The sequence below is a fragment of the Hirundo rustica genome, chromosome 14 (assembly GCF_015227805.2).
Source record: "Hirundo rustica isolate bHirRus1 chromosome 14, bHirRus1.pri.v3, whole genome shotgun sequence".
In the NCBI taxonomy this organism is placed as follows: domain Eukaryota; kingdom Metazoa; phylum Chordata; class Aves; order Passeriformes; family Hirundinidae; genus Hirundo; species Hirundo rustica.
Window position 1 is genome coordinate 911745 of NC_053463.1, and position 24284 is coordinate 936028.

Consider the following 24284-nt stretch of genomic DNA (forward strand, 5'->3'; position numbering starts at 1 on the left):
CTGGTTTGAATTCTTTCAAAGACGTTTTGGAAAGAAGAACTGCAGAGGAGGAGGGAAATCATCAAGCAGAGACCAGAGGAATGAGCTTTCCAGTCTTACCAGAAATGAGTTTTCAGGGCTCTAACTACCACTGAGCTGCCAAGATTGGGGAAAGGAAGACTGAGGGTCAGATTATGTTAGAGAAATGGAAGAAGGTGAGACCACTGAGGGTGGGCAGCCCTGGCACAGGGTGCCCAGAGAAGCTGTGGCTGCCCCTGCATCCCTGGAGTGCCCAAGGCCAGGCTGGATGGAGCTTGGCGCAGCCTGGGACAGTGGGAGGTGTCCTTGCCATGGCAGGGAGGGGAAGAGAGGAGCTTTAATGTCCTTCCAACCCAAAATATTCTGTGATTCCATGACTGTGATTGCTGGGAAGGGCCAGGGCATCCAGACAAGGGCACAGCAGGCAGGGCAGCCAAAGGGACTCAAGGTCTGTGAAGAGCTTGTGAAAATAAATAATTTTATGGGGTCCTGAGCTAATGGGGATGTGGAAGATGGAAGGGAAAATGGTGGGAAGGAAGGGAAAGGAGGGATTTCATGTTGTTCCATGCAATAAGCACAGATGACCTGGAGGATTTGTTTCCAGGGAGCAGGGCAAGTCCTTCTGGTTAGCAAACTAGAGCATTTCAATTGCCCTGGCTCTCGTGGTGCAGTGACACCACTCAGCCCCTGCGCTCAGCTCCCTCCCCCTCCACAGCAGATCGAGATAAATCACCACAGGCCCACGGCCATCTGGCCACCCAGCAGGACAGAAAACCCAGAAGCTCTGCAAAATGACAGCGTCCTGAAAGTGCCACCACAGCCCTGCCAGGCACTTTCAGCCTCCCATAAGTGCGGGCAGGAAGCAGAGGTACAGAAACTGCCCGGGTCAGGAACTGCATCCGGACCCACTCCATCACCACGCTCACTCCAAGTCCTTGTAGGAAGATCCTGAATCAAGGGCTGCTGGCAGACAGCCAGGGCCTGAATCGATTTTAGAGCGGCAGGGGAGGCAGGCAGAGCTCTACAGCAGGGATTTAATGAGGCTGAGGCAGTCAGAGCTCTGCCCACGCCAGTGGCAGCCCCGGCCCCAGCAGAGGGTCTGGAAGCACCTTCAGCCCCACACTGCTCCCAGGACCAGGAAGGACGGACAAGGAGCAGGCAAGGAGGAGCATTCTCCTTTTTAAGGGAGACCATCAAAATGAGCCAGGGCACCAGGTGCAGAGCTGGCAGAGCCAGGGCTGTGTGCAGGGAGCACGGAGCTCAGGGCTGAGCACGGAGCTGAGCCACTCCTGGGCTCTGCACCTCACCAGCTCCTCTGGGCCTCTGGGAAAAGAGACAAGAGGAGCTGTTCTAGCGGAGCTCCTGCCCCAGGAGCGCTGGCCGTGCTGCCCCTCCAGTGTGAGGCACAGCTCCAGCTCTGCTGGGATCACCTGGGAGACTCAGCCAGGAAAAGGTGGATGGGCAGCTGATGCCAGAGGGGATCAAAGGGAAGGAGAAACCACAGAGGAGGGAGCAGAGAGGGGGAAGAGGCTGCTTTGTGCAAGGGCTGAAATGGGCGTGAGGAACATTAGCTGCAAATTATACCAATTATTGAGAGAAAAATGCTTCGGCTGCAGATGAAAATGTCGTGTATGAGGCAGCACCAAAATGAACCAAGAACTGAACGTCAGCGCGGGCCTGGCCCCGCCTGACCAGCGGCTCTGAGGGAAGGAGGGGAGGGACTGGGGCTGGAGTAGTGCAATTATGGCAAAGCCAACCTACTGGGAAATGGCTCAATTAAGGGTTTTAAAACACAGGACATAAGAGGCAGGACCAGGTGCAACTGCTCCTCTAGGAATAAAAACAAGTGCTTCCTTGACCCAAGGCTTTGATTGCCTGAACTACAACAAAAAGAGCTTTTTTATTTCTAAGGGCTCTTGTTGACAATCTTGACAAGGCAGGACCTCCTTCCTTACTCCTACACTTGTGCTCCAATTCCCCTTTGGAAAGACAAATTTCACCCTGCACATTCTGGCTCGGAGGGAAGAGCTGGTTGGTCCCTGGTGTCACCCGATGCCTCTGCTGAACTTGAGGAGCAGGTCCCAAGGCCACCAGAGCCCCACAGGACACGGTGTGGGGCAGGAGGGGACACACCCCGAGGGGCACAGGGCGCTGCTCTCCATGGCCCCAGGTCCCACCAGCAGCTTTCTGCCCCTGCTGGGTGCCACACCCGGCCACCCTGGGGTCCCACCCTGAGCCCTGTCACCCCCCAGCCCCGGGGAGCCCAGCACAGCCCAGGGTCACCAGCACCCCTCCCACAGCTCAGCCGCCTCTCAGGGGCCAGGCTCGAGAGGAAATACTCACTGCCTTCGCTCTGGCTGTCCTTGTTCGAGTTGTACACCTGGAAAACACAAGGAGAAAGTCTTATGAGAGCCTGGCACAGCCGGGCTGGGAGCGCTGGTGCCACCACGGTGTGTCTGCTGCCAGCACCTCCCCCAGCAGCCAGGGCCCCAAACACCACCACGACCTCTGCACACAAACGTGGGGCTGGCCCAGCTCTGGAGCTATTTTGAAATACTGACTAGGACAGCTCTTAAAATGAAAGAATGCAAATGGGACGGACCAGGTGAAAACAGAAATGAGAGGTTTCTAAACAAAGTGAAGGTGGGGTTGGACTAGATGACCTTTAAAGGTCCCATCCTACCCAAACTATTCCATGATTCTGTGACTCCTCTGAAAGGCACATACAGAGGTTATAAACTCGGAGCAAAGCAGGCGATTCCCCCATGGGCATTACAGGAACCTCTGGTAGGTGCAACCCGGGCAGGGAGCAGGTACCACCCTCCTCAGGTACAGCCTGAGCAAACGAGGCAGGCAAAGAGCAGGAGAGGAAAAGGAATGTCAGTAATTTAGAGAGGACAATGAGCACAGCAGGATGAGGCACGGAGCGCATCCAGCACTGCTTGCAGCAGAGCCACCACCAGGACTCCATCCAAGCCTCTCCAGCCTCCAAACATCACTGCTCCTCCTCCCACCCCCATCACCACCTCAGCTCAGCTGCTGGAGATTGAAGTGATGGTTCAGTGGACGCAATAAAAAGGGAAAACACTGGCAGGAGGTTTTAATCACGATGTGAGGGCGCTTTAAAAGCCCAGGATAATACCAACAGCAGCTGTAAGAAGATCAGCCCTCAGACAGGTTGTATTTCTCCAGCTCAACAGAGTAAAATGGTTTAAAATAATCCCTGAGTGCTCAGAGTCCCTCCAGGAACACGCAGAGCGCTCCAGCAGCATCCTGGGTGTGGCACCGTCCCCTGCACAGGACAGGAGGCTGGAGAAGCTGCTGGGAACGGGGCTGGGAGCCCTCTTGCAAAGGGAGCAGGGAGCTGCCTGCATCACATGCTGCCTCCTGAAATAGCCAGCGGGCAAGGCAAGCTTCCAAGGGCCGTGTTGATGGCAACGGAGGGGCTGCGCTGTGCCCCAGGGGACCCTGCCCCGACAGCAGCAGCGAGGCTGGGCTGGGCTGGGCTGGGCTCCCGCTGTGGGGATGTCCCCCAGGAGCTCCAGCTGCAGGACCGGGCTGGGGAGCCGCCTGTGATGCTGCCGGAGGATCAGAGCCAGCGGCAGCCGGGCTGGGACGCTGCCGGCACAGCAGAGCTCCCCGGGGTGCCCCAACGCCCCCCGCCTCCAAAAACAGCCCGGGAAGGGCCCTGTGTCACAGGGAATGTCACCAGCAGGGCACACAGAGAGAGTCCTTCCCTGGAGGTCACCGCAGCACGGGCCATCCCTGCGCTCTCCTGTTGGGCGCCAGCCGGAGCACGCCAGGACACCTTGGATCAGCTCCACCACCCAGGACACGCTCGGGGAGGCACAAATCGAATGGAGCAGCTCCAAGCGGGGCTTTGGGCAGGGGCTGGTCCCTCCAAGGAGCATCTTCCCCCTCCAGGACACCTGGCTACGTAACACGGAGCCAGGCAGAGATGATTGCTCGCAGGAGAAAACCCTTCAGCCACATCTGGCAAGCGGGGGATGATTCAGCAGCAAAACCAGCTGCAGTCAGCAAGGGAGTTTTCCTCTAGGAACAGTGTTTATATCAAGAAAATAAAACAAGTGGAAAGAGGGAAGGAAAACACCCGCGGGCTCCCCGACAGCAGGGCTGCCCTGCAGCCCCAGCACGGAGTCAGCCTTCCTGAGGAAGAATTCCCTGAACTTCAGTGCCCCTGTGGAGGGCTCACTGAAGGGACTGGGGGCTCAGCCCGTCACTCAAAGGCTCGGGATCACACCCAGCTTCCGTGCCCTGGCTCAGCCCCACACACAGGTAACACTAACCACAGCAAAGGATCGGGCCTGGAGCAGCCCGGCGTGGTGGGAGGCATCCGTGCCCATGGCAGCGGGGATGAGAGGAGCTGTAAGATCCTTCCAGCCCAAACCAGCTCCCAGAGCACAGCACAGCAGCTCCAGGAGATCCTCTGCCTGCACATTTGCTCTTCCAGTTTGGATCCATGAAACAGCAGAGGTTGTTAATCACCAGAGACTGCTCTTAAAACAAGGGAAAAGGGCAGACGAGGAAACACAAAAATGCTTTCGCCATTAATTGCAAAGCGTGCACACAACGAGAGGGAAGTTTCACATGGAGGTCAACAGCAACCATGAAACACAGAGACACTGCCACCCTACATCCATCTTATGGAGGACAAACCCTTCATCCACCGTCTCTGTCAACCCACTGACACAACTCTGCACCAGCGGGGTTTTAACCGAGCCCCAAGTCCGTACCATCCCTTCCTTTTCCAAGAAATATTTTCCTGTACTGCCTCAACTCTTTCAGAGGGATAAGAGAAGTTTCCAAGTTTGAGGAAAGGGCTGCTTTATAAGAGCTCCAAGAGTGCCCCAAGGGTCACCCCTGCCCTGCTGGCAAAGCCCTTGGGCTCCTGCCCAGCCTGGCCCTCGGGATGTTGATATTCCACTCTTTCCAAAACAGCTCTGATAACAGGCAGGGCTTAAAGCAGAAGGATGCATTTGAAGATTAAGCCTCACACACAGGGCAGGACCAGCCTGGCCCTGGGAAAGGTGCAGAATTTTAAAGAGGTTCTTGCTCTTCCCCGCAGCACGCACACAGCACCGAGCCCAGGACTGCAGCACCTCTGTCCCGGGGAGGTGGGCTGGGAGCACCTTGGAAAAGCGCTTCTGAACCCTGTTCCAAACAACTGCCAAGCGCTGGATTTTGTTTCCCCCTGCCCTCACCCTCTCCCCCCCTGTATCTGCACCCTTCCCGTGCCCAGGCTCACAGACACAGCTCTGGGCCAGGGGACACCTCGCAGGGTGACAGCATCCAACACACAGCTCCTGGGAGCTCTGCCCAGGGCAGGAGCTGTGCAGACACACACATTGCCCAGCACCAGGCCAGACAATAAAACCCCATTAAATGAGTGCATTTTTATGCCCACACGCTGTTTTTCCTGCTGTTAACACACTCTGGAGAAAACAGAGCCCTAAACCCAGAGAGTTTCTCGTGGAAGAAAAAGCTTCTTTCACTTTCTGGTATTAGTCACTGACAAAGGGTGGGAAATCAGAGAGAAGAAGCATTGCTGGGAGGTGAAGGGCCTGTGGCCCGTGGACACGTGTGGGAACAGGCTGGGTTATAAAACTCCCAGAACTGGGACTGGTGACTAACGTGGAGACAAATCCCTGCCCTGCAGCGCTGCCATGCTTTAACATCTCGCTCGCACTAATTACTCCCATTTGATTGTATTTCCAGAGCCAAAATATCCTCACCAGGCAGCTTCAGAAGTGATGCGTATAGAAAATATCTATGTTAAGATAGTACAAAACTTACAGACCTTGATGTCTTGAATTTAGTTTTCTAAACTCTTACTGTAGATGGTCAAATATCCTGAACAAAACCAGATTGTATAATTCTTTTTCAGCAGAAGCTACTGCTTCATTCCTGCAGGATAATTGCTGTTTGGAAGCTTTAAGGAGGCCTTTATGAGCTATTATTGAAAAATTCCAAGATGCATCTGTAAGTAATCCAGAAAGACAGATTTTATGAGAGCAGTTACAACTCATGACTACTTTGACACTTGCACTATGCTCAATTATGAGCTCGATATTTAAGATAATTCATCAGAAAACCAGTTATTTCCTTTGGTGAGACATTTCACCAAATACATGCTGTTTTGCAGAGGAAATGGTTTTATAGGGATGATTAAGAGCTCTGTGATGTTCGAGGGTGTGGTGGAGGAGCACACAGCCCAGGAGGCAGCTCCCTGCTCCCCTGGAGCCCAGGGATGAGCCCAGGGATGAGCTGGGGGTCACCCACTCACACCCCCCCCAGCACAGCCCCGTTTGCTCCTGGATCCATGGCCCCAACTTCTCATGGACCAGAGCCTGGGCAGAAGCAGCAATGCAGGTGCTGCCCCTGCTCCTGCCCCTCTGAATTCTGTCCTGCCAATACCACACACCCCAACACTGGAGCTGTGGGCTCATGCAGACATCAGCTGGGGATTTTCCTAATCAGAAATCCTTTGAAAGACACCACCTGGAGCCTAAAATAGTCCTACAGCCAGCACCAGCCAACACCCAGAGCCTGGAGCATCCCTCAGACACCAACCCACAGCCTGCGATAGTCCTACAGCCCCTGCTCATCATCTGATGCACCTTCTGCTTGTGCACAGATAAATTGAGAAGAATTCCAGCCCTCAGTTTTCCAACCTGATCCCAAACAAACTGCGCCCGTGACGTGCAAAGAGCAAATGGGCACGTGAGTGGGTCGGGAGGACACTGGACTGTGGGAAGAGAAAAGGAAAAGGAAGTAGCTGGGGCTTGAAGGGGAACTACAAAAAGATGATGTTGAGCAATTTCATTTTTATTTCCTCCTTTCAGGGGTCATGCTGTTGCCCATGGTGTTCATTAACCTCCACAAGACACGGACAGTGATCTCCTATGGCACTTGTATCATTTTAAGTTTCCTTCAGTTTCATTTAAAGTTTAAAATCCAAAATGGCCCAACCAAAGCTGCACGGTGTTTAGCAGCATCCCTTGGAGGCTGCACGGTGTTTAGCACCAAAATCCTTCCAATCCCAACATTGGGCATGGAATTCTGCCCAATGGCTAAAAGCTAGAGGAAAGGATTACCCAGCTACTCAGAGGAAAGAGGGATTTAAGGAAAGCACTGGAGACCAAGAGGCCAGCAGCCCTGGTTTGCAGAGAGGGAGAGCTCCATCAAAGAAGGATTTCCACTCCGTGCCCCGGCGTGGAAGATTCCACCTCACGCTCCTTTCACTGGTGCTGGGACCTTCCCTCCAAGCCAAACTTTCCATTTGGACTCTCAGAATGGGCCAGTCCTGCCAAAATTCCCTGGTCTCCCTGGGGGAGCGTGGTGTTTGCAAGGTCCAGAGCAATGGGAGGAAATGCTGCAGTGTTATGCAATTTCCTTGTGATTCATATTCCGAAATCCTCCAAACAGCCAGGAACAAGCCTCTCCACTTTCAGCTCAAAAGATGCACAAGCCCAAGGGGTATAAATAGATATGCTGTTCCCTCAGAACTGGTAGCCCAAGAGGCTTCCCTTGCTGGGACGGTCTGGGAGGACACGGGCAGGAGGAGCACAGACATTGCACACGAGTGTTCTGCAACCCTTTTATAGGGGCAAACGGGCTGAAGAGCAGTGCTCCAGCTGGAGTCCGGCCACTCTGACTGACTCAGCTGCTGCTGGGGGTCTGCAGCACCCCGGAGCCCCCAGAGAGAGCCCTGAGCTCCCAGAGAGAGCCCAGCCCCAGACTCAGCCCGGCAGGGAAAGCTGAGTCCTACACATCCCTGCTCCACACCTCAGCTGCCCTGAAACAGAAGGAACAAACCCTTCCTCCTGATGCCTTCCCCACTGGGACAGCAGGGATGTGCCTGACCGTGTCCCCACAGTCCCCAGCGTGTCCTGCAGGGCTCTCCGTGGGCACAGGGATGCCCAGGGCAGGGCTGGAGCTCTGGCACAGCCCTGTATCCTGTCCCTGAGGCAACAGGGAACGGTTCAGAGGAAGAATGGAGAGAAGGAAGGGAAGAGTGAGAGGGTCAGGCACAAGGCACAGCAGGCAGGACCCTCCAGACCTGCCCTGGGCTCTGTGGCTCTGCCTCACTGGGACACAGCCCTGGAGCAGCATCCCAGCAAAGCTCATGTACAAAAAGCCTATTTCCTTGTTAAAAGCAGGACACCTGGCAACCTTGATGAAATCAGCCCTTGTTTCTGGCTCTGCCTTATCAACCCTGTTCTATTTCTGTCTGAGAGCCAGGTTTTCATACTACAAGCAGGGTTTTCAGAGCTAGACTACACTGTGTTGTAGAAATAACCTTCCTTGCTCTGAGAGCCAGAAGGATGTAGATTGGAGTACGATCTCTCCCAGCCCACAGCCTGCAAACCTCTCTGCAGCAGGAGGGGAGGGAAAATTACGCCTTGCTTCCCAAGTGGAGAACTTGGCAGGGCAGCAGAAACCCACAGCGAAATGCTGGTTTATGTCATGCAGACGAAGCTGTTCGTTTGGAAGAGGGTGGCCAGGGACCCTGGCAGCTCCTTCCTTCCTTCCTTCCTTCCTTTCCTCCCAACCTACTGCTCATCGCAGTCGGAGTCATCCCCCACCTCGTGTCCCCCCTTCCTCTCTCCTGCTCCTCCTTTCCAACATAAATTTCAGCTTCAAACTCATACCCCGGGCCTGATTAGAAGACAGGAAAGAAAAATCGATCCAAAAACGAAGCGTCTGGGGGGCTTGGATCCTCTACATGGGTCTTGCTCCTCTTCTCTCTCGGAGCTGAGCTAAAGGAGGGATCTAATTAAAAACAAGCCCACATTTTATTACAAGTGCAGGCATTCCCAAGGGCCTCTGGAGCCGAGGCCAGCCGGGCTCCCTGCCAGCCAGCTGGGCTGCTTAGCTCAGCGCAGTTATATAACCGTGTTTGTCACCCAAGGAAACCATCACCTGGGTCAGAACGGGGGAAAAATCACCTGGCTCGAGCTGCCAACTTCCCGAGGCTCGCTCTGAGCAGGGGAGGCAGCAGCAGCCACTCAGGGGCTGTGTGGGAGCAAGGGGAGCAGAGCGTGTCAGACACGGGGCAGCCTCGGAATAACACAGCTAAAGGTCAGCCGCTCCAACAAAATACATTTTTGGAATAACTAAAGCGCCTCAAGTTTCCCAGAGCAGCATTTTTTGAGCGTGTCCAGCGAAGCAGACATGTTGGGATCGCGCAAATAACTGACTAAAAGTGAAAACTTCTACTGCTCTAAGCTTCCCCCAAGTTTTCTAGGATGCTTGAGCAACAGCTTGCACATCCTCCTCCGGCAGCTCTGCCTGGAGCCCGGCCAGCCCCAGCCAGCACACACGCCCTTCCTCCTCCCAACGTCTGCTGACGAACACGGGCTCTCAACACATCAAAACCAGCCTAATTTTAAATGACAGTGTCATCTTTATTTTTAAAATAACTGTAACACGGCCGTGCCTGGCGCTCCTCCTCTGTGAAGGAGGTTTGACACTGCCCGGGTGCTCCGAACAAGGCTGGTGGCTTCGTGCCAGGACTGGCTCAATCACCACGGCCTGGAGCTTTAAAGACCGGGACATCCCCGAGCTGAGAGCACTTTCAATCCCCTATTTGCACAGCTGTGGGGCAGCATAGACCCTGAGGGAAAGCGGCAGAGAGGGGACACAGTCCCATCCCTCCTCTCCCACAGAGACCCCTGTGAGCCCAGGGTGGCTGCGGAGGTTTCTTGGGCCAATCCTGGGATGTGGCACAAGGTTCTTTCCTGGACCTGGGAGCCAGCCCAAAGGGGCTTTAAAGGCACCTGGTGTCCCTCTCCAAAACTGCAGCAGCACATTTATCCCTCTCCAGCCAGGACCTGAAATTCCACAACACTTCATAACCTCCCTGGGAAACCCTCAGCCCTGCCTGTACCCCACCCCAGGGCTGCCAGCGCTCACCACGTCCACCATCCAACAAACACTGGCTGAGACGCAGCGTGGGACACGTCCACGTGCACCCTGCCATGGCCTGAGCCTGCAGCCTGCCTGCTCCTGATCCTGCTCCTGATCCCAGCCCCTGATCCCAGCCCTGCTCCTGATCCCAGCCCCTGATCCCAGCCCTGCTCCTGCTCCCAGCCCCTGATCCCAGCCCTGCTCCTGCTCCCAGCCCCTGATCCCAGCCCTGCTCCTGATCCTGCACCTGATCCCAGCCCCTGCTCCCAGCCCTGCTCCTGATCCCAGCCCCTGATCCCAGCCCTGCTCCTGATCCCAGCCCTGCTCCTGCTCCCAGCCCCTGATCTCAGCCCTGCTCCTGATCCCAGTCCTGCACCTGATCCCAGCCCTGCTCCTGCTCCCAGCCCCTGATCCTGCTCCTGATCCTGCTCCAGATCCCAGTCCTGCACCTGATCCTGCTCCTGATCCCAGTCCTGCACCTGATCCCAGCCCTGCTCCTGATCCTGCACCTGATCCCAGCCCTGCTCCTGCTCCCGATCCTGCCCCCACAGAGCCCAGCTCCACACACAGATCTGCCAGGAATGACAAACACAGGGAGAATACAGAAACAAAATTATCAAAACAAAAGAGTTTGATAATAACCCTTCCTTCTGGGGCTGCATCTGGGAGAAGACAAACCCCTGGGTGAGGGACGGTGGTGGGGCTGCAGCAGGACAGTAAATCACTGCTGAAAACCAAATGTGATTCCCAATAAAGGAGGAAATAATGGAAGAGGCTGGCTTTGTGAGTCATTCTAGCGTGAACCATTTACTTTAATTTTTAATTTAAAGTAGGAAACAATACTCTAATAGTCTATTTAAATTGGCAGGGAAATTTGTTCTCCCAACGTGGAGCTGTTCCCTGAATTTCTACGTGTTTGCCGAATTGCCCGACCAAATAACTCGAAGCAGAGGTGATAAAGAGAGGAAAGGAAAGTGAGTGTGCTCTCTTTGGTCTGTCACTCCAGCTGAGGCTCTGTGCCTCCCTGCTGAGGCTGCCAGCACGGCTGCAGGGTGGACAGCAAGTTCCTACCGAACCACGACGCGAAATCAGGATGCAAGCACCCTGCGCCCTCCCCTGAGGCTGGTTCACCTCTCCGGGCCCAGGCTCACAAACAAGTTGCTGCAAGCAGCCGCTCCGTCCTGTTCCACATCTGTGCTGCAATCCAGGTTCGATCATCCCCAGGCGCCCCAGAGACCCAACCCTCCTCCAGCACCACGCTCACCTCCCGCCGGAGCCCAAAGCCGGGAACACAGGTGCAGCAGGGCTGGCGCGTGTCCCGGGGGGGAGATGTGCGCTGTGCCGTGTCCTGTGCATCGGGACCCGCACTCAGACCCCCAGCCCTGACCCCTGGGAGCTCCTCCCGGGGCATCAGCAGTGACACAACACAGGAGATGGGTGGCCGCCACCGCGTCCCCACCGGAGGCAACATCTCCCAAAGGGAGAGCAAAACCCAGCTGCTGTCCTGGGACCAACCACCCCAGCGTCCAGGCAAAGCCAAACTGCCGTAGCCAATTTCTGCAGCACAGGCCCCAAGGAAGAGCAAGGAATGCATTACAGAAACAATGAGGCATTCACACCAGAGACAGGAGCCACTGCTCTGCTCCTGGACACCCACGGCAACACAGCTGGAACAAGAGGTCACAAACTTGCCAAAACTGGGTGGGACTGCACTTTTAAGCGCGTAAAAGCAATCCAGAGGGCTCTTTTCTCTTTTAAAAATTATCTACAATGCTTCTCTAAGTATTTTTCTCTGAAACAGCTTCTTAGGCAGAGGACAAACCCCGGCAGCCGCAGTGACTCCAGCTGGGTGAGCCCTCAGCCTCTGAAGCTGCAGTTGCTGGAAGCAGGAATAAAAGCCTGAAGTCAAGGCTTAAGACCTCACTGGCTTAAGTGCTTTAGAAGCAAAATAAAAGCTTACAGACTCCATGTAAAGTCACCGCTATTACAGGCTTAAAGGGTTACCAAACAGGAGAGGAGAAGGAGGGAGCAGCGGCAGGAGCGCGTGATGCGAGACCCAACACGGAACGTGACGTGGACCACGCGTCTCTGAGGATCCTCCGCTACCACCTTGTCCCCAAAAAGGACAAAGAACTTTTGGGGGCAGGAATCTTGAGCTGTGGGATGCAAAAAAAGCCGAGCAGGGGTCCCAGTGGGACTCACTGTGACCACGGCCCCCCGCACTGGGAGGTGGCACCGATGCTCCCAGAGCACGGAGAGACTGAGCTCCAGTTCAGGAGAGTTCACTGGGTTGTCTGCATTGGGGAACAGATTGGAGGCAAAGAGAAGCAGCAAACAATAGAAACTTAGACATTAAGAGTGGGCAGAGTGGGGAAAAAACGTTCTGTTCACTAAAGAGAGAGACGGGGAGATGGAGAAGCAGCAACAGGAATGACTCAGGTCATAGAGAACAACAAAAGAAATCTGCTATCAGCAAACAAACCCAGGCAGGATGAAGGCCATGAGAACCTGCAAGACAGAGTGCACAAGAAAACCATATTTTCCCCAGCGCTGACACACGTCTGTGGGACTGAGAGCGCAATCAAAGCTCAGCATGAAAAAGGCTGTGAGCAGAGACACTGAAGAGCCAGGCAGGGAGCAGAGCCGGGGAGAGCAGAGCAGAGAACACGGCGATCGCCCACGGGCTCCCCGGGCACAAACTCAGGCCACAGACACCGTCTGCGCTCACAGAGGTCTGGGTGAGGATTCTTCTACCCTCTCTGATAACTGAGATGGAATGAACTCACACGGTGAAGCACATCTGGGGCCCCAGGGAGTCCCAGGGCAGTGCAGGGGGCTGGGAAGGGGAGCAGCGGGTGCCTGTCCACCCCCCACAGCCACGCCGGGACCGAAGTCCCTCAAGTGGATTCATTTTTTGAATGAGCCAAAGTAACAGGAATGCCGAGGTTGAGAGCACTGGAGTGAGTTCAAAAGACAACGTTTCCACGGGGAAATAAATCTCTCGCTATTTTGTATAATTAGACAAGGAAAACGAAACAACAATTTCAGAAAGGATTCCCAGAAGCGATATGCAAGGAGGAGGCGGGAGGTGTGCTGGGCAGGAATGCGGGGCTGGGCTCTGCTGTCCCGCCACACCAGCAGCGCTGGCACCTCCGGGTAACGGGGACGAAGGAGCTCAGGGACAGAAAGATGTGGCACCAGGGGCAGGGCTGGGACAGGGGACACACACGGAGCTCCAGAGCACATCCAGCCATGGCCGGGGCGCCGGGACAGAGCCACAGAGCCCGGGACAGCTCCAGGAGCCCGGGAGAGAGCCACAGAGCCTTGGACAGAGCCACAGAGCCCGGGACAGAGCCGCAGAGCCCGGGACAGAGCCGCAGAGCCCGGGACAGAGCCACAGAGCCCGGGACAGAGCCACAGAGCCCGGGACAGAGCCACAGAGCCCGGGACAGAGCCGCAGAGCCTGGGACAGAGCCGCAGAGCCTGGGACAGAGCCACAGAGCCCGGGACAGAGCCGCAGAGCCCGGGACAGAGCCACAGAGCCCGGGACAGAGCCGCAGAGCCCGGGACAGAGCCACAGAGCCCGGGACAGAGCCACAGAGCCCGGGACAGCTCCAGAGCCCGGGACAGAGCCACAGAGCCCGGGACAGAGCCACAGAGCCCGGGACAGCTCCAGAGCCCGGGACAGAGCCACAGAGCTCGGGACAGAGCCACAGAGCCCGGGACAGAGCCACAGAGCCCGGGAGAGAGCCACAGAGCCCGGGAGAGAGCCACAGAGCCCGGGACAGAGCCGCAGAGCCCGGGACAGAGCCGCAGAGCCCGGGACAGAGCCGCAGAGCCCGGGACAGAGCCGCAGAGCCCGGGAGAGAGCCACAGAGCCACAGAGCCCGGGACAGAGCCACAGAGCCCGGGACAGAGCCACAGAGCCACAGAGCCTGGGACAGAGCCACAGAGCCCGGGACAGAGCCGCAGAGCCCGGGACAGAGCCACAGAGCCCGGGACAGAGCCACAGAGCCTGGGACAGCTCCAGGAGTCCAGGACAGAGCCACAGAGCCCGGGACAGAGCCACAGAGCCTGGGACAGAGCCACAGAGCCCGGGACAGCCCCAGGAGCCCGGGACAGAGCCACAGAGCCTGGGACAGCTCCAGGAGCCCAGGACAGAGCCACAGAGCCCGGGACAGAGCCACAGAGCCCGGGACAGAGCCACAGAGCCACAGAGCCCGGGACAGCTCCAGGAGTCCAGGACAGAGCCACAGAGCCTTGGACAGAGCCACAGAGCCTGGGACAGAGCCGCAGAGCCCGGGACAGCCCCAGGAGCCCGGGACAGCCCCAGGAGCCCGGGACAGAGCCACAGAGCCCGGGACAGAGCCACAGAGCCCGGGACAGAGCCACAGAGCCCGGGACAGAGCCACAGAGCCCGGGACAGCCCCAGGAGCCCGGGACAGCCCCAGGAGCCCGGGACAGCCCCAGGAGCCCGGGACAGAGCCACAGAGCCCGGGACAGAGCCACAGAGCCCGGGACAGAGCCACAGAGCCCGGGACAGCTCCAGGAGCTCAGGACAGCCCCCCAGAGCCCCGCAGAGCCCGGGACAGCCCCAGGAGCCCGGGACAGCTCCACAGAGCCCAGGGCAGCTCCGCAGAGCCCAGGGCAGCCCCGCAGAGCCCAGGACAGCCCCGCAGAGCCCAGGACAGCCCCGCAGAGCCCGGGGTGCGGGAGCCGTGCCACGGGTGCCGAGAGTGGCCGGTCTCAGCTGCCATCTAGTGGGGAGTGGCCACGGGCACCCAGGGCTGGGCTGGCACCCACCCGGCACCCGGGGCTGGGAAAAGCCATCCCAGACCACTGAGTCTCAGCTGTGACCCATCCAGTCCCAGCTGTGCCCATCCCTGCCTTGTCACCAGCCCAGAGCCACCTCCAGCCCTTCCTGGGACACTCCAGGGATGGGGATCCAAACCTCCCTGGGCAAAAAGCCTGAGCACCCTTTCCATGGGGAAATTCCTGCTGCTGTCCGAGCTGAGCCTCCCCTGGGCCAGGCTGAGGCCGTTCCCTCTCCTCCTGTCCCTGTTCCCTGGGAGCACAGCCCGACCCCCCCGGCTGTCCCCTCCTGTCAGGGACTTGTGCAGAGCCACAAGGTTCCTCCTGAGCCAGAATCTCCTCCTCCTCCTCCTCCTCCACACTCATTCACAACCTTACCTAAATGCTTACCTTGCTCTTTGCCACAAGACTCAGCCTAATTTGTGCCTCTCCTAAAGCCACAGCCCAGCACAGCCACCATCAGCCAGCACAGCTTTTATTCCTGACTCAGGTTCCAAGGAAGTTTCAGAACCGCTCTGGCCTCCACCATATACATTTGCAAACTGCATCAGCAGAGGAGAAAATCCATAAGAAACTGATCCTGAGAGTCTTAACAAAACCAAACACCACTGCTCCGACATGGAGTTAGCAGTTTCTCCTGTTTCCAGCCTCTGCAATGTGGAAGAAAACCCAAAGTCAACACGGGGGCTTTATCCAAATGAACAAGTGGTAAGAGTTAACGGCGTGATGAGAGCTGTCTGGAGGCCGCTCTCGCTGTGAGACACAGCGTAAATCTCCTCAAGTTGTGACAAATGTCTTGGCTAATGCAGCCACATTCTACGTTTAAATCTCGCTAAGATGTAATTTGACATTTGGGTTTACTTTTTTCATTATAATTAAGAAACAAACTCCAGTCCGCGCTAATCTCCCCACAGCCCGAATTTGCACATGGAATTACCATCCCCACCGTGCCAATCCTTCCCCACGCCCTCCAGTCAAATCAAAGGAAAACCAGACATTCTTTCCAGCAGGCTTCTTCGGTTACAGAAATACAGTGAAGCACTGGATGGATATTTCTATGAGGGCAAGGGTTAAACCCTCATCTCTTGCTCAAGGAAATCCCTGTGGAATAGGTAACACGCAGATAACACGCTGCGCCCTGGTGTTGCAAGATAAGAACCCAAACAGAACAGCCCACAGCCGCATTTTTGATGGATGGAGGAAGATAACTGAGGACAAGGAGCCGCCTCGTGTGTCAGCGCACACCACCTTCAGCAGCAAAGTGCCTCCTGGATCCGTTTCCACGCAGGCTGCCTTCCCATCGCTCCCACCGCACTCCTGGAAGGGCAGTGCAAGCCATTGGCAGTGAAGTGCCACAAGGTACTGCATTAATGCACAGCCACAACCCCTGAGGCGCTGGGTGAGCCAGCTGCCCCCAGCTCAGCGGATGGGCACGGCAGGGGAGAACAGCAGCGCGCAGGCAGCGCCACGAGCTGTGCGGTTCTGAAAGAGTTCTCACAACCAGACTGCGGAACGGGATCATCCAGGCAGTCCTGTCCTGGCTGCTCCACAGAACCTTTCGCATGCACAGCTCTTTGCAAGCGCCCCAAATGCGTGTCTGCACCTCTGCAGACTGCCTCTGCCCCCTGGTAACATCTGCAGCTCAGCACGCAGCTGGGACCGCTCTCCTGCAGCTCCCATCGCAGCTGACAGCTCTGCCGTCCCTGCCACAGCAGCTCCCCGCAGAGGGGTGCAGCGCAGGCAGGTGAGCAGGCGGGAGCAGCACAAGAATCCACCCAACGCACAATTTGTTCCTGAAGAAATGAAGAAATGTTCCACCAGCATCAAGGCAGGGCTTCGTTTAGGAGGGATGAAGACAGCTGGCACCTGGAGAGGGTTGTGCCACTCTAGCTGCCCCAGGGGTCAGGAGCAGGCTGCTTCTCCCAAACAAGGGCCCCGTTCCAACAGATGAGAGAAAAAGGGAGCAGAGGCTGGCCCAGAGCCAGAGAATCATGGAATGGTTTAAACTGGAAGGGCCCTCCCCCCTGCCCTAGGCAGGGACGCCTTCCACTAAACCAGGTTGATCCAGCGTGGATCTGGACCAGGGATGGGGCAACCACAGCTTCTCTGGGCGGGTGTAAATTGAAACGAGAGAGGCTCAGCCCTGGGGTCAGGAGGCCAGGGGAGCAGCTGGGCTGGAGCCCAGGCAGGCTGTGCCCTCTCCTCCCTCGATGCTCTCAGCTCCCGACCGGTAACACCCTGAGCAACCTGCTCTGAGCAGGAGGTTGGACCAGAAACCTCCTGAGCTCCCGTCCTACCTGAATTACCTGATGGATCGACGACTCCAGGCTGGGACCTGGCTGTAATCCACCACACAATCCTCTCCCTGAAATGCAGGGCAGCACCTCCCACACGCAGCCTCCCCATCTCTGAACTGCTGCACGCTCCAAAAGCAAGCGCTTGACCGAGCCCAGCATGTGCTTTCCATGCCTCACCTGGCTTCAGTGAACATTTTTCCTGACAAACAAGAACCTTTCCATGGATTTGGGGGGCGGGATCTGCTCAAACCAGGACCAGTCCGTGGGAGCAGGCTGTGCTGGGATGGGACACTCTGTTCCCTGCGTGGACCCTGCCCCGACTGCCAGAGCACAGACACCCACTCCAAAGCCACACGGGCTGTCAGGCTGCTCTGCCTCTCCACATGGCCTCTTTCCATACCCCAAAACGCTGCTGGCCATGAGCAGGCACAGAGGCCACAGACCGGCCCTGGCTGCTGGCAGTGCCAGGAGCGCCACGGGACAGTCACCACACGAAGCTGGGACGGGCCACACCGTGACCCAGCAACCCCGGGCACCCGCTCAGAACCAGCCAACGCTCTTCAAGCTGGCAGGAGGGTTTGCAAACGCGTTCCAAAACAAAAACTAACAACAATGAGTTTTCTGCAAACCTCAAGAATCCCTTCCAGAGGTGAGGAAGCCTTTGGCACAGCAGGAGCAACCACGGGGAACAGGGGCCACACTCCTCCGCTCACGCGAAACGTGCAATTCTCTACCAAACCCAGAAACGGCCGCCAAGGCGTCCCAGGACTCCGAAAGCCCTGGAAATCCACAGCGTCTTTCCTTCCACTGCTCTTTTTGCCGTGTTTTCCTTGCAGCACGGCAGAGCAGCATGTTTGTGCTGGCAGAGCCTGCCCTCCTCCTCTCCGCCGCACCTCCGAGCAATCCATCCAAGCACGGGGAGATACAGTATTACCTCAAATATTTAACCAAGGGATTAAAACGATTCTCTTGGCAGGAGGCAGGAGCCGCCGCGGATTCAGCTCCCGCGCCGGCTGGCGAGCAACCTGCCCTGGGCTCCCCAGAGCTCGCCACCATTTCCTCTGCTTTTTGGCCAAAAATCGCTGCTCACCGGTTCCCTGCCGTCCATGGCCTCCATCCACAGCCGGCGGTCCTCCTCCGACAGCGCCTGCATGGTGATGACGCCGGGCCTGCGAGAGAAAGGGCACGGCGTCAGCGAACCGCGGCGCGGGAAGCGAAGGTGGCCAAGATGAATCTTTCATGAGAGGAAGAGGGAAGGAGGACAGGCTGCTCCCTAGCCCAGCCCCAGCGCGAGGAGGACAAAAGCCATGGAGGTCCCTGCAGGTCCTGACCAGGACCAGCGAGCGAGCAGAGGACATCTCCGACAATTAACAAAAACCTTTCCAGTGGTTTTTGCAAGAGCTGGGAGCCAAATTCCTCCTCTGGCCCTCAGCCAGCCAGCTCACCTGCACTGGGTGAAGCACGTCCGTGCAACTGCAGGAGAAGGCAAGGAAGGTGACCCAGGAAGGTGACCCAGGAAGGTGACCAAAGATGGTGACCCAGGAAGGTGACCCAGGAAGGTGACCAAAGATGGTGACCCAGGAAGCAGGAGCCCCACACATCCCAGCCCCCATATCTCACCACCACCCCGAGCACCAGGCTCATGGAGCCCTTCTGCTGTGCAAAGCATTTCATCCCCAAGATGTCCGTGCCCTGGTAGCTGTGCCAGTCCCCTGGCCCTGTCCCCACCCTGCTGTCACAGCAGTGGCAGTGAGGCGATGCCGGTGCGTGTCCCCCTCCAGCAGCCTCACGGGGGGAGCAGTGCAGGAGCCCCAGGGCTGCTCCTGCCCCCAGCACTGTCACACACACAGCAGCCCCGAGCTGCCCTGGCAATCCAGCCTCCAGCAAACAGCCCTGGGACTGCTCCTTTACAGTAATGAGAAGGAAAGGACAGGCCTGAGTGCTGCTCACACAGCACAGGAGCAGGGCACAGCACTGGCACCGCCCTTGCCCGAGGGCCAACGCCACCTCCACGCTCCTCAGTGGACTGTGTCCACTCCTGGACCACCCTCTCCCTGCACGGAGTCACACCTCCATTACCTGCTCTGTTAAGCGTGGCCAGCAAGGTGAGGATGGATTTGACAAGACAGAGTGTTTGCATAGCCTCAGTGTGGGGCTGTGGGGACACGGAGGGTGGGAGCTGTGATCCCACGCCAGGGGCTGGCAGTCACTGCACCGTGCCTGGCTGTGTGCTCCCGGGATTTCCATCTCCACGTCCCGGCAGTCACTGCACCGTGCCTGGCTGTGAGCTCCCGGGATTTCCATCTCCACGTCCCAGCTCATCCCGGATCCCAGCACACACAGCTGGCTGAGCCTGCCCCTCCCCAGCCCTGTGCCTTTCCAAGGGGGCTCAGTCAGACAGACCCGTCCGTGTGTCTGTCCTGGCGCTGCGCTCCCTCCCCGGCCCTTTCCAGGCGCATCAGCAGCAATTCCTGCCGGAGCACGGAGCACATTCCCTGGCAGTGGGGACACGCAGGGGGCGGCTGGAGCTCTCTGCCCGTGGGGTTTCAAACACGGGGACTGGGACAGCACAGAGCCTCTGATGCTGCTTTCCCACCCCAGCAGAGCACGGGGCTCTGGAATGGCACAGGAGCCGGGAACGCTGCTCCCAGCGCTGCGGGGCACACGGAGGGAAGGGAAAGGGGATTAAACCTCGGGAGCTGCCAGCTGCCTGCAGAGTGCTCCACGGAGCACGTAGGCTCTGCTCTCAATCCCCAAAACCTGATAAAGCCTGGGGAGAGGGGTGATTCCTAACTTGAACTTCCCAAGGGTGATTCAGCAGGAAAACGTGAGCTGCACCAACACTCCGCAGATGCCCTTTGGTCCTTGATAAGAGCCTGTAAGAAAATTAAACTTTAACAGGGGCTCTCAAGAGGTGGGTTTGGCCCCTCTTCTGCTGCTTGTGGCACACACAGGCCAGGAAGCGAGGATTAACCCCTCTCCCTAACTCCACTCCCCATCCAGCCAGCCCAGCTCCCAGCACGCACACGGCAGCTCAGCACTGTCCCACGGTGGAGGCCGTGCCCAGGTCCAAAAACCAGACATAATGTGCTTGATCTCTGCTAATCCCATTGGTGAGTCAGTCAATACTCACCAGCTTAGTGGTTTGGAAGTTTACTCACTTCGGAGGGAAGAGGAAACCACTTAACCATCGCCTCATCTGAGAGGGAAAAGGCTCCTCATCCAACAGCCAGCGTGTTCAAAACACTGCACAAAGCTCCTTGCTGGGCAGGTACAAAGTGACTCAAGAGCAGCCCCTGGTACCTGGGGAGCTGCAGTGGCCACTTTAGCCAGGGCTTAGGTCTGATTTTAATCCAAGCTGCTGCTGAAGGCACAGACACCTCGGTCAGAGAGCCCTGGAAGGGCTCTAGCTCAGCTAGGGACACACACGAAAGGAAATACCGGGATTTCTGTCTCTTTAGCCAAGACATTAGAACAGAGAAATTCAAACCCTCCATCAGGGTATGTTGGGCCCTGGACTCCAGGCAGAGCATGGTCCCAGAGCGGCAGTGCTGGTATCTGGAGTGCCAGGTTCCCTCAGCACAGGGCAAAGAGGTGATAACTGCAAAATGTTTGCTCTGCCTCTGAGCAGATAACAACCCCTCGGGCTTCACTTCAAAGTCAAACTTCTTTAACAGCATGAGGGGAGGGGCTGCGAAACTGAATCAAACCCAATTTCCATTGCAAATAGCTCTGCATTTCCTCCCCCGGTGTTTATTTGCCGGGGCACCCATTGCATCACTTTCCTGAGCAGAGCCATCTTCCTGGCTGCCGTAAATTTAAAATGCACCCGCACATTACGCCTCGTTCATTACGGCCGTGGCCGAGGATGCCCAGGGGTTCCGTGTGCCCACAGCCAGGTCGGACGGCTGGCACTGGAGCAGCCTCCTGCCAGCGCCAGGTGCAAACTCTGCCTGCACACAGCACCGTCCCCACGGAGCCTCCTGCAGGATCACCCCTGCCGCAGCCCGCTCCTGCCCGCCCGTACCCCCACCCATCACCCCGCCGCGCCAAAACCCTGCTCTCACCTCCCGAGCCAAGAGATCGGCAAAACGGACCTGCGCTTGTCCCCTCAGCCAACAAGTGACCCCGGGGGTCACTTACACAGGTAATTATTTGTAAAGGTAACACGCAGAAAATACAGATTGTGCTGGGGGACAGCTCCCACCTGCTCCCAGCATGGGAGCCAGCCCACACCCCACACTCCTGGGACACCCTCCTGGATCTGCCCCCCAGGATGCACAAATCTGCTGTGGCAAACAACATCAAGGAGCTGCTGATTCCCTCCTAGGTGCTGCGGCCCACATTTCCACCTGCGGGCACCAAACCCCTGTGCCTTTTTCTGGGACACGAGGAGGGGAAGGGACATTTGGAGATCAGCAGAAATCAGTTTCTAAGTGAAGCGAGTGTAGGAGGGTGAGACGAGAGCAGAACATGGCAAATACTTAATAAGAAAGAATATTTTCAATATGCTGCAATCTAAAAATGGAAGATTTTTCCGTATGAGACCACACAGGAAATTTGAATTTTCTCAATATCTCAGCTTTTGTGACAAATGGCCTGGCCTTAAGGAGCTGTGACTAAGCACACAGAGAAAATGAGAAACTGCAATAGCTTTTCCTTCTTCCAGGAAAACAAACAAATAAGGAAAGCAATAGAAAGTGATAAGAACTTCCAACTGCTGTAGCAGCTTATCACAGCGAGACAATCTAAACTGCTGATGGAAACACACAAGAGTGCAATAACAACAGGGGCTGAGCTGGGCTGAGAGCACAGAGATGCTCCCAGTCCCAGCCTAGGCAGAGAAGTGCAGCCCGGACACGGCCGTGGGCCAGGCACCAGCAGCCAGATGTGGCCCCAAAATGCTGGTGAGCAAAGATGGAATTAGGGGGGAAACGGAGCCTGAGCTCAGCCTGTGAGCTCTGGGTGCCCACGCAGAGCTCCGAGCAGCACCAGCACAGCCACCAGCACGTCCCGCAGGGGCCGGGGCCACCGTGGCTCCCGTGGCCACCGAGGGGAAGGAGCCTCATCCCTCACTGTCACAACCCCCTCATCCCTCACTGTCACAACCCATCCCTCACAGCCCTGACAACCCCCGAGGCTTTGTTTTAAAGGTGGCAGGAAAGGTGACACCGGCAGAGGACAGGGACAGGCTGCACCGCAGCGAGAGGCGCTGCAGAGGACAGGGAGCAGCAGGTCCTGCCACAGCCAGAGCCCTGCGTGTGCCCAGCGCCCTCCCAGAGCGAGGCCAGCAGCTCTCCTGGGGAAAACCATCTGCTCAGGGGAGCACCTGGCAGGTGCCTGGCAGCTCTCCCACCCCCCATGCCGACCGTCCGGCCGCCGTGCCAATTCTGTCAGGAGGAATTTCTGAACAGGCGTTGGAGGGGCTGCCAGGGAGGTTTGGAGTGCCCAGGGAAGGACTGGAGGTGGCACTCAGTGCTCTGGGCTGGGGACAGGGTGAGGATCAGGCACAGCTTGGACTCTGCGGCGTTGGGGGTCTCTTTCCACCTCAGTGACCCCAGGGCTCTGGTTCACCGGGTGTGGTGGCACTCACCCGGGCAGAGTCCAGGGCAATGCCGGCTCCTGCAGGGTTCAGTGCCCTCGTCACCCACCGAGAGGCCAAACCCCGCACTGAAAACCTCCTGCTCCCCCAGAAGCCAGCTGGCACTCGGAAGCAGCTCGCTCCTGGCCCAGAGCAGTGACCTACATTATCCTAAATGACAAAGCCTTTGTCATCAGTCAAGTGACACTCCTCCTCCCCGGGCTCATTGTGTAAGGCACGGGCTGCCATCCCTGCTCACCTTGTTTACAGACCTGACCTAATGTGCAGAGACCACAAACCAGCTCAGTTAATGACAAAAGAGCATTAACAGTGAACCACAGTACCCAGCACGCCGGGGGTTATTTCAGCCAGACCCTAGAACACCATCCTGGGGTTAATTTTGTTGCAATAACGCGATACAGTTCTTCCAACTTGCTACAGTTCTGAACACCAGAACTGTTTGTAAATGCCAAGGCCAGGCTGGACGGGGGTTGGAGCAACCTGGTCTAGTGGAAGGTGTCCCTGCCATGGCAGGGGGCGGAACGAGATGAGTTCTGAGGTCCAACAGAAACTATTCTGGGATTCTGTGACAAGGAAGCAACGCTGTAATAACAGACCAGGCTCCAGATTTTCAGCTTGCCTGTGCTGAATCATCTTCACAGGAGAAAAACTCTCATTTTTTTTTCTTTTTCCCACCTAAGAAGGAGCAGCTCTTAGCTGGTGCTATTTGGGGTGTCGCTGCTGCGCTCCAGCCCCGCACCCCGCGCTGTCTGAGCTCCCAAAACGCCGGGCTGACAAAAGCCCATTTCTGAGCGGAGTGGGGAAGCAGCGGCTGAGGCTGCCACCTCCAGGCTGTCCCGGAGCTGTGAAACAGCCCAGCCCCGAGAGCCTGGCCAGGGGAATCTCCAGCACACCCTGACTGCCCTGGCGGCGCCCAGACCTACCCCAGGAAGAGGGAGACAGGCTGGGCACATCACAGCCTCTTTCACCCATGGACAAACCTGCTCTTTCCTCTTCCTCTTTAAAGTTTATCTTGGGAACACCCGGGATTTTAAACATCTAATGACAAATTCTGACACCGAGAGAATGCAGAGCTGCCTATATATTGGGAAAAACCGGCCTTTTCCTTCAGGTGTGCCCTGCTCTCCTGCTCTCTCAGGCCAATCCCCGCAGCGGGAATGTGTACATGAAAGGAGAAATTCCTCAGGTTTCCCCTTCCTGTGCTATTCCCCTGCCGTGATTTACATGGAGCTTGCAGATTTCTGGAGCAGCTCCTGATCCCGTGCCTGGCAGGCTCCGAACATCAAGGGAAGCTTCAGCTGCCTCTGAACACGCTGAAGAAAATTATTTTTCAGTTTGATTTTTACATTATAAAAAAATATCCTCAGGGCACAGCAAAAAAAAAAAAAAAAAAAAATTTCCTGTGTCAGCAGAAATACTGGAGCTTTCTGGAGAAAAGCAGAGCTCCAGAGTGGGAGGCAGCCCCAGGTTATCTCATCCCTCAGCCAGCACAGGCAGAGCTCCATCACCCCCAGCCCTCCCTGCCACGGGCTGGCACCGCATCGCTGCCGAAGCACAGGCTGGACAGGGAGAGGCACCAAGGGTTATTCCAGCATCGTTCAACACCCACACTTTAATGAACTTGG

General features: G+C 57.0%; 1 protein-coding gene across 4 annotated transcripts in view; it reads right to left on the reverse strand.

Annotated features, from left to right (window-relative positions):
- ARHGAP26 (Rho GTPase activating protein 26) overlaps nucleotides 1-24284 on the reverse strand; it is a 103993-nt gene that overhangs the window by 53526 nt on the left and 26183 nt on the right. For all 4 annotated transcript variants that reach the window (XM_040078076.2, XM_040078075.2, XM_040078077.2 and 1 more), the window contains exons 11-12: nucleotides 18148-18226; nucleotides 2362-2398 (exon numbers count right to left, since the gene is read on the reverse strand). In XM_040078076.2, the coding sequence (XP_039934010.1) occupies nucleotides 2362-2398; nucleotides 18148-18226 (116 nt within the window). The remainder of the gene's footprint in view (nucleotides 1-2361; nucleotides 2399-18147; nucleotides 18227-24284) is intronic.